Source organism: Fukomys damarensis, unplaced genomic scaffold, assembly GCF_012274545.1.
Source record: "Fukomys damarensis isolate Sample0158 unplaced genomic scaffold, DMR_v1.0_HiC HiC_scaffold_29, whole genome shotgun sequence".
Taxonomy (NCBI): Eukaryota; Metazoa; Chordata; class Mammalia; order Rodentia; family Bathyergidae; genus Fukomys; species Fukomys damarensis.
Window position 1 is genome coordinate 22,869,278 of NW_022900941.1, and position 11,034 is coordinate 22,880,311.

Here is an 11,034-nt window from a genome sequence, read left to right on the forward strand (position 1 = left end):
TGGTTCTCATTTTTTCCCCTTGTCCCTGCCCTCCCTTCATCCCCTCCTCCCCTCCTCAGTTACAAACAATTCATTTCCTTTTTTTTCATTTTCTCATATTTTTTCTTTTTCCTTATTACCTTTTCCCTACCCCTAACACTTTCCCTACACCTTTAGCCCTTTTCTTCCTATTTCACATTGTCAATTATCTTATTAGGATCTTATGTACTATTATAGTTTTTCACACCAGAGAAACTATTCAGTAGTTACACATGCATGACTTCTTTATTTCAGTTAGGATTATATCCTCAGTATGTACCCATTTTCCTATGAATGAATCTAATTTCTCATTCTTTACTGCTGATTAGTGTTTTTCTATAAAATGGAATACTTTTTAAAAAACTTTTTAGTGAATTTTCTGGCTCTATGAAATGAAGTTCTTTATGACAAACATGTTGTTTTGGTGGCTGAAAAGACTACCTAGAAATGTCCACTGCCATTCCAAGGAAAAGTTCCAGAATTTTCTTTATCAAGGTGATACAAAGAAGAGGAAGGAGAACAGAATTTAAAAAACAAAAGAATGATACATAGACTTATTGTGACTAATGTAATAGCCTCAGTCACTTCTAGTGTTCTTTGTGAAATTTCATTACAATGACTTAAATAAGTAAAAAAGTCTTTTATTTGTATCTTTTAATGAAACTGAGTATGCAGTTCAGAGCAAGGTAGTAACTACTTGGCAATCATATAAATGCTACTTCATATATACTTAGAGAACAATCGTACTACAGAGTGACAAAAATAGATATTGACTATAGGAAGTGAGAACAACTAAGTTTTATGTGGAACTTCAACTGTGTGATCCTGGACAAGAAGCTGAACTTTTCTCTGTTATATTTATTGTGAAGTTTAAATATGGTAAGAATTATAAAGTGCCTCACAGTTAGTGCATCACTGACATAAGTTAACTCACTATCCTTCCCCTATTTCATCACTAATGAAATTTCCTCACTGGCACTTAAAGCAAAATGATAGCTCCAAAAAGATTTAAAATTTATTACCATTTGAACAAATAAAGGAAATAAAATAAACAATAACGTGAGATTAGGGAGGTATCTTTTTTATATCATTGAATTCAGAGCTGGAATTGTCAATATTTATTTGATAAATAAAATGATAACAATGTATTATGAAAATACACTTCAATCGATCTATGCACTTAGTTTTGAATATTATATGAAAATGAACTCATAGATTACTACCCGTGAAAGACAGAACCAAGAAGAGATGGATTTTTACAGTGTAAGCAAATTGTGTGGTCAAGAAATAAACTTTCATTCAACAATTACCCAATGTGTATTAAACAGTGTGTTTGACTGTGAAAGTATAAAGGTAAGGTGAGATTATTCCAGTTTATTTCTTAAATCTATAACAAAAAATAGTAAGTAAAATGGATGACCGAACAAAAGAATGAGTGAGGAAGTAGACCAAAAGAATGGTGAAAGTTTCCAAAGTAGTAACTGAAATAAATAGTTGAAGCAGATGAATATGAGCCTAAGTAGGATATATGCTAATGATATTACCTTTAGGACTATCTCATGGGTTTTAAAACTTGATAGATTAGTCATAGTAAATCAAAACTGAACATCATATAAATAGAAGATCGTCTATATATTCAAGTATCATTCATGTTGTTCACTTAGCAAAATAGGAAGTAAATATTTCAGGCAAATAGAACACTCTAAAAATAATAACAATAAACCAGGGTCAGATGTCACTTCAAAATACAGAATACAAATATTTTAGGAATATTTAAATTGCTTTTAGGAAAAATTACATTTAAGCAAAATCTACCATAGAAAAAAACCTGTTGCTTTCTCTGTTGAGTTTGTGCTACACTATTTTGTATCTATTTTAACAACAGTTTCTGAATGTATATTTATTTAGAGGATGAGCTATCTACACGAATTGTGCAATTCACATAAATTTATATTAGAAGTGCTTTAAGTATGAAGATAGTTAATATTTCACAAAAAAGCATGAATAGAAACATATAATTCATATAAATTAAACTGACATAATGATATCAAATTAATTTGATGTATTTGGTATTTTAGAAATTGTATGTCCACTGTCTCCTTAATTTTCTAAAACAGGTAAAGGGCTAATGACTTGTAAAAAGACTGAAATTTGATTTTAACTTTCTTCTTTACAGATGAAGCCATCTATATCTAAGAACTCAGTAACTAAAAAATGTACAAACCAAAGGATTCAGAAACAAAAGTAAATCAGAAAATAAAAGATAGGCATTGGAACTAAGGACAGAATCACTGTGTTGTGAATGGTCTTTCTGTGTACGCTTTGCATGTTTGTGAACTTTTTCTCCTTCTTTGCCCCTTCCCTCTCTTCCTGCGTGTGTCTGTCTGTGTGTCGCAGTGACTCTATAAAAATACAGTGCTTTTTGAAGATACCAAATCTTCACCTTACTAGAAATTTTAAAAGTCAGTGAAGAGAAAACACATTAAGAAGGAATGAGATGGATACCTATCAATCTCTAAGGACTATACACTCCCAGTTTCCCACGTATTAATCATGGAGATTATGAGAAACTCATTACTGTGGAAATATTTCCTTTTTCAAAGTGGTGTCAGAACTGATCAGGAATTTTCTGAGATGGAGATTATACATGGAATATTCCATTTATTGGTGTCTCCCCCTCCTTTCCTCTTAAAAATTAGTTCAAGAATATTTTATCATCTGAAAACAGTATGAGTTGAGAGAAACCACACCATATGCTTTGCTTACTCAAGCAGTGTGAAGCAAAGTGCTGAGCAATTATATGGTGGATCTGATTAATTTTGACAGGCAGTCTAAAACTCAGGCCAGAATCCCCCGTTCTTTCTTGCAAAGCAAGTTTGGGAACCAAATTATATGACTAATTACATAAAATTTCTACTTTACTTTGGGAATTGCCTCACAAATCCTGCATGTGCAAATGACTTTCCTGATGACTAATTCTGTATCATCATTATTTTATAACTTTTTTATCAGAATGCATAATCAAAATAATGGTGGGTAAACTTACTCAAATTGAAATTTTCTGGATTCTTATACTTAAGCCATTCCAAAATGTTATTTTTTCTCAATGCCTGTACATTGTATTTATCAGTTAAAATGTTTAAGGAACACAGTATCATTTATAATATGATAAAATAGTAACGTAAGAATTTGCCCTCATTCTTTGCTTATTCTTCGCTATAGATTATCTGGATTCTTTATTATAGATTAGTGTTTTCCCATAATGATACAGGGAATATATGGCATCCTATTGACAGTAAGTGCTTGACAGTAATTTATAACTAAAATCAAGGTGCTCTAAAGAAGACCATTAATGTAAATAGTCACTGCTCCTAAAATAATCCAACCTGAAAAATAATCTATTCTAAACAGAGCCTACAAGAGGGTATTTCATTCACTATGGACCCTCACACTGGTGAAAGAATCTTCTGAAAACTTCTCACTGTGAAAGGGTTATTACTTAGAGATAAATACAGATAGACAAAAGGGATTGGATCTTACTTCTCAGATGAAGATAGACTACCTTTGGGCAGTTTATCATTTACAACAAAATATGGAGCATAGCCAGCAAGCAGTTCACTGACGCACACCCCATGAAGAGCCTAAAAGGCATCTATGAGAAGAGGAAAACACAGTCCAAAGTGTAATGTAGTAATGAATGCCAACTACCCTCCAAAAGAATATTTCAATATTTTTAAAGGAAGAATTTTTCATATACATTTTGCTTTTCCATGCCAGATAAATCACAAGCAAAAAATTTACATACATTCAAGGCACAACCAAATTGAGAGAGAAAGGACATGAGAATGAAATAAAGACAAAAAGGAGAGAGAGAAAAGGGACAGAAAGAAAAGGAGAGAGGATATTACCTTATTCCATAATGTAAAAGATATATATTAAATAGTAAGTTTATCTAATATTCATAATGCTTTAGATTATGAGGCAAAACAGAATTAAATTATGTTTATGTCCAATATTATGTTATCACAAAGTCTTCTTGATCATTACTTCACACAGTTCAAGTGTATTTTGAATTTGATGAGAAATTAAGTCTTTATATAACGCTTCACTTTGAAGTGCTCTAAATATGTATGAACTTAGAGTGAGATTTCATGGATGCAAAATTGCTAACCTTCTTTGGTGCAGTTGGCTTGCGTTTCATCACTGAACTCTCCACAGTCATTGTCACCATCGCAAGCCCAATGGCCGGGGATGCACCTGCCACTGGCACATCTGAACTGACTGGCAGAACAAGAGTGCACGCAGCCCAGCTCATCGCTCCCATCCCCGCAGTCATCATCTGGGAAGAAGCAGAAATAGCAGGTAGTAAGCACTGATCTGGGAAGACAAGTTTGTTTTTTCTTATCAAATATCTAGCTTATTTCTTGGAAAATATCTGGATGTACAGGATTTGCTTTTGCTTGAAACAATGTTTCCCATGCATAGGGAGAGAAAATTATTTTCAGCTTTATATGGTTTGCTTTTTCTCTTATGGTTCAATAACCAACTCCTAAATTGAAGCAAAATATTAACAAAGAACAAAATAAAAGTTGAATAAAAGGAAAGAAAGGGGATAGATTTCTAACAAATACCCAGGTCAGGAGATCAAGAGTAAAGGGAGAAGAAGAGGAGAAGGAGAAGAATTAAGGTGGACCATGAACCATTACAAATACCCATAATGAACGTCAACATTATGTAACAAAACATAAAATTAGGGCAATAATAAAAACAAGAATGCAAATGGAAAAAGGTAAGATAAAGAAGGACTGAGGAGGGTGGAAAGGGGAAAGAGACTGAGAAAAGAAATAAACTGTGTTATATACATGTACCTACTAGCCAAGATGAATGTAATCTTCAAATACTGCCTTTGTACTAATATAAAAATTTTAAACAGAAAATAAACTAAGAGGGGTAAATTGTAGGCGTTGGATATTGAAGCTTAACTTGTTTCACTCAGGAATAACTAATGAACGAGTACATCTATGCCTCATTAAATAAAAGGACAATGGTCATTTAGGAATTTCATGAAATGACACAAACAGTGATATAATTATTGTGGAAAATTATTATTCAAACCTATAAGCACTGTTCTCCAGAATGCATGGTTATATCTTCTGTTTGGTCTCTTCTTTATTCTCTAACATGGAGACTTTATTCTACACTCCTTTAGCAAAAAGTACCTACCATGCCTATATTTCTACTTGAAAATTGTTGTATACTATCAGTGAAAGTGATTTATATTCTTTATCAGAAACAACTGTAGGAGAGAGAAATATGAAAACAAAAATAGTTTAATATAAAGTAATTGACAGGAAATGTATTGACTCATAAATGATTAATTTACCTGTATTTGAAATAATTTAGTATAATAATACAACTGAGTATAAGAAAAACATCATTTGTACATAAAAGGCAAGGAGTCAGAGTTGAAATCATCTGGATGATTGCATATTTTCTTTTGTATTCCTCACTGAGTTTATTGGTACTTTTTAGGTATACAGTTACATTCATCATTGGGATCCTGTACCTTTACATGATGAATCTTGATGCTTATTTTTTCCCACACCCCTGCCCTCCCTTCACCCCCTCCACTCTTCCTTATTTACAACACTTTATTTCCATTTTTTCCTTTTCTTAAATTTTTTCGTTTCTCTTTCCTTTTCCCTACAATTCCCTTTTTCCTGACTCCTTTAGCTCTTTTCCTCCTATTTCATATGATCAATAAGGTTCAAATTGCATAATTCATAATACTTTTTAAACTACTCCATCCTGTGCATCTCAGCCATCCAGGTTATTTTCTTACTTTCCCATTGTACTTTATGTTTATAGACTTAGACTGTGTCCAATGTAATATTTGAAAACAGATTTTTTCACAGCACCATGTGGCAAATACTGAACTCCATTGTCCTCAATACTAATCCCCACTTGTCTTAGTCACTTTTCTTGGCTCTGCAAGCTTGTTACAAACTATCTATGAAGGAAGCCAAGCAGCTCCAAGAGCTAAGCAGCTAATTAAATCTGTAGAGGGGACACATTTGGTACTTGCCGGAATCGCAGTGCCATTTGCTGCTAATACATCTTCCATTTTTGCATACAAATTGAGTCAGTGGTTCACAAGTTGGGAATTCTGTGAAAGATAAAGTAATATACAATAGAAAATATGTTATTAATTTTGCTTAACTTAATTTGTATCTCATTTACTAATGTGATCAGAACTGTTCTGTTTGCTACAGAGGCACTGAGGAAATGGTAGGTAAAAGAACATACTAACAGAAAATTGTTAAGGACATAGGATACTCATGTTTTTTAATGTCTTTTAAGAGATTAAAGGAGAGCTTTCCAATATATGGAGGCCTGGGAAAATCACTTAATGAAAAATTATTTAGATTAGTTACACTGTGAGGAAAAATGAATGAAATTCAACTTTATGCACACAGGGACTCAACCTCCACACAATGAGTAACAATGGATCTAAAATGCACCAACAAACTCAATAAAAAAAAATAAAAAAAATGAGTAACAATGGATAACGTTGTGCACTCAGGTGCTGCATTTTTTTTTTATGCTTCAAAGGAAAAGCGCTCTCTGAACGTGGAGAGACAAAATAAGACCGATGGATCAAACACCAGGGTATGAGACATGTCAACATCGTAAGGTGAAAGCAAAAATAGATTAACTCAAAATTAGTTCAGTTGGTACTGAGAAGTTACAAAGATATTACAGTCTAAAATTCTGACTATTAAATAAAGCACAAAAACATTTTAAAAAGCAAGAATTATGTTTAAAAATGAAATTTTTATATATCTAAGTAGAAAACAGCCTTTCTGTTTTTTAGATAAATATATCAACAAAAGTCACAGAAGTAGCACAGAAAAGACTTTTAAAAGATATCCAAGTTATTGGTAAATCCAGAAGAGAATTTTTCATAAAATTTAATAATCAACATTGATTTTTAAATGTAATAGTTATCATAGAAATATATAACTCCTGAACAACAGGTCATCCAAAAGTTTTGAGTGACTTGCAAGTATTTATTCACTCTATTTCATACGTGGTGAAAGTAACTCACCTAAAGTTTTAGAAATTGCTTAATACTAGAACTCTTAGATATCAAGCTAATGAGCCTAGAATCATAAATCTTCACACACAATAGGTCATTTAATAGATATTAAAAAAATGAAAAACAAAACAAAAAAGACAACTCTATCACTTTATTGATACAAAGGCAAAACAGACAAGAAAACAGTGCTCCTCCGACAGCTGAAGCCGAAGACATTTCGTAGCAAGTTTTTTGCTGTGTTCTCTGTAAGATAATTTCCCTGGAGTTATATAATATATTTAGTAAAAGGGAGCATATTTTCAAATTATATTTTGTAGGTTTTCTCGGGATTATCTAAGATAGCCTATGGCTACACCAGCTGGAATTCAGTTCCAAACACTGAACCAATATATTCATCCCATATCAATCTACATCTACACTTCTGCTTATCTATTATGTATGTATATACTTATCTATAGTTTTAATTTTTGATTTCTGTGCTCCAGTTTATTTTTTAAAATTACATAAAAAGAAAAAAATACTTTGCAGTTTAAAAAATTAGAACTATTGATCATATCCAAGCCTTCTTTTTTTTTTTGGTACTGGGGATCAAACTCAGGCCCTTGCGCTTGCAAGGCAGGCAGCAGAACCACTGAGCCAAATCCCCAGCCCTAAGCTTTTTAATCCTAAGAAAACTGACAATCAGAAAATGTTAGGCTTTCCTGATGTTGTAGGTATTATCTTGAGGAAAAACCAATTTTAGAGTTCCATTTTCCAAGTCATCATTTATTCTTCTTTCTACCATACTCTAATTCTAATTCCTTCTCTTATTTTCACTTATATTGCAGGAGTATATCTATGTTAGTATAGCCATAGTTTAGTATATATATTGAATATAAAGGCTAAACATTTTAAAAATATTTATTGCAGAGCAATACTTCTCTATGTTTATAAAAATATGACTCCAAATACATCCATTATTACACATTTGGTTCATAAATTGTCCAAAACTGGTCACTAATTTTATATAATTTTATAATTGTGCATATTACTATCATTTTCAAAATTTTAGATCGTATTTTAAAATGTTTAACAGCACAACTTTTTCTTTACATTCATAGGGCAGATTGTACCAAGATTAACCTAAATATTTTTGTCATATAGAACTTTATCTAAACTCTTTGTAAGAGTTTAAGGATTTTACATAGTAATTCCAGTGGTAGTTATGTTCAAAATTAAGCTGCAGAGCACCGTTTTAGTACTTAAGTTAATGGGACCCTCTAGAAGGATTTTTGTTCTAATTTTAAAAGTATTATTATTATTATCACCATAATTATTATCATTATTATTATTATGGTAGTTTTGTTGTTATTTTGGTAGTGGGGATTAATTCAAAAGCTTTCACATCAAGCTACATCTCCAGTCTTTTCATTCTTATTTTAAATTTTTAGACAGGGTCTTAACAATTTGCCCAGTTGCCTAGGCTGCGCTCAAACTTGCAGTTTTCCTGCCTCAGCCTCTCAGAGTGCTGGGATCAAAGGACGGCACTGCTTCATTGAATAAACTAGGATTGTTTTCAATCACATAAAATGATTATTTCATTTTACTTTTTGTACATGTTTGCAGAATATAATAATTATATTCATTGTTTGGTGTTGGTCCATGTACACAACATATCTTAATTCTTTTTACAGCTCCTTCCTTCCCTTTTCTGCTTCCTTCCATTTCTTGATCCTGTCCCATATGCAAAAGACTTATCTCCCTGTTTCCTATTATCTATCTTTTACTCTGCTCTTTATTTGTACTTTAAGTTTCTCATCAAAGAAAAGCCACTCAATATTTAAAGTTGTGTGTCTGATTTATTTCACATCATTATGGTCTGAAAGAACATCCATTTCCCTACAAATGAATTAAATTTCTCCTGCTTTATAGCAGAGAGGCACTTCATTTTTTAAACATAAACTTTTTATCCGTTGATCTAGTGATGGACATATAGGTTTCTTCCAAGACTTATCTAATATGTATTGTGCTGCTATAAAAATGAGTATGCAGATATGTCATTAAATATTTCCCTAAAAGGGGGAATAGCTGAGTTTAGTGGGGTTTCCATTTTTAGATTTTTGAGTAATCTCCATACTGATTTCCATAGTGGTTGTACTAACTTACATGCCCACCAAAAATGTAAAAGTTCTTTTTTCCCTGAAATCACACCAGTATTTGTTATTGATTTCTTGCAAGCTATTTTTTCTGTAGTAAGATAGAATATCAGTGTTACTTTAATTTGCATTCTCTAATGACCAAAGATGTTGAACATATTTTTCATGTAATTACTGGCCATTTTTACTTCTTCTGAGAAGTATCTATGTGTGAGTGTTTTATATATGTATGTATGTATATATATATATATATATATATATATATATATATTCTCAGTATTAATCCTTTATCCAAAATATAGTTGGGAAAATTATTTCCCATTCTATAGGTTTCCTCTTCAATCTGTTGGTTATTTTCTTTGCTTCAGAGCAGCATTTAAATTTGATATATTCTCATTTGTTGACTATTGATAATATTTCATATACAATTGATATCCTGTTCATGCAGTCCTTGCCTATATCTATGTTTTCAAGAGTTCTAGTTTTTCTAGGAGATTGTTTTTGTTTGAATTTTTAGATCTTCATTCCATTTTTATTTTAGTTTAGTACATTATGAAATATTCAGTCTTCTGTATGTGTCTAGACAAATTTTTCAGTACCATTTGTGAAAGAAGCTATCTTCCTTCAAGCATGGTTTTGGCACCTTTGTCAAAGCTCTATCTAGCTGAATATGACTGAGGTTGTTTCTGCATCCATTATTTTATGTCACTGATTAACAGGTCTTTTCTCACGTCAGTACCATACTATTTTCATCACTATAGCCTTGTAATAGAACTTGAAATCTGGGATAATGATACATCTTGCTTTGTTCTATTTGCCCAGAATTGCTGTTGCTATTCTGGGATTCTTCTGGTTCATTATGAATTTTAGTACTGTTTTCTCTAAATCCATGAGGAATGCTGTTGGTATTTTGATTAGGATTGCAATAAATCTATACATTAGTTTTGGAATTGTGTCCCTTTTGATAACACTCTGCTTATCTAGGAATTGGTAGTGACTTTCTGTCTTCTGATGTCCTATTCAATCCCCCTTCTCACAATACCATGGTTGTCATCGTATAAAGGACTTTTATTTCCTTGGCTAAGTTAATTCCCAAGTATTTAATTTTTCTTGATAATATTGCCAATAGTATTGTTTTCCTCATTTCTTTTTCTATGGGCTCATTATTAGTGTACAGAAATATTTTTGGTTTTTGAGTGTTGATTTTGTAGCCACATATATTGTAAAATCTTATTATGGATTCTAGAGTCTTGGAGAGAATTTTTTGGGTCTTTTATGTAAATATTCATGGCATCTGTGTATAAGGAAAGTTTGGCTTTTTTTTTCCTATATGTATCACATGTATTTCTTTCTTATGCTTGATTGGTCCTGCTAATGCTCAAGTACTATACTGACCAAGATTGTTAATAGTGAACATCCTTGTTTTGTTCCTGATTTTGAAGAAAAAGCTTTGATTTTCCTTAACTTAGTAAGATATTGTCTATTGTCACAAATAGCTTTCATTACATTGAGATAATGTCTTACTAGACCTACTTTCTTATGGTTATTATCATGTATGGGTGTTAGGTCTTGTCAAAGGTAATTCCTTTTCAAAATAATGTTTATTTATTTATTTATATTTTTATTGGTATATGGTTGTAGTACATAACAATTACATTCATTAGTAGGAGTTGGCACATGAGGATGACATTATTTCTTTTTTAATGCTTTCTCATGCCCTCCTCTCCCTTCCTCTCCCTACATCTCTTGGACTTCTTCATTTATATATAATATATAATATAA

General features: G+C 31.8%; 1 protein-coding gene across 2 annotated transcripts in view; it reads right to left on the bottom strand.

Annotated features, from left to right (window-relative positions):
* Lrp1b (LDL receptor related protein 1B) overlaps nucleotides 1-11,034 on the bottom strand; it is a 1,779,190-nt gene that overhangs the window by 675,219 nt on the left and 1,092,937 nt on the right. For both annotated transcript variants that reach the window (XM_033757153.1, XM_033757154.1), the window contains exons 19-20: nucleotides 6,104-6,184; nucleotides 4,190-4,357 (exon numbers count right to left, since the gene is read on the bottom strand). In XM_033757153.1, coding sequence (XP_033613044.1) covers nucleotides 4,190-4,357; nucleotides 6,104-6,184 — 249 coding nt within the window. The remainder of the gene's footprint in view (nucleotides 1-4,189; nucleotides 4,358-6,103; nucleotides 6,185-11,034) is intronic.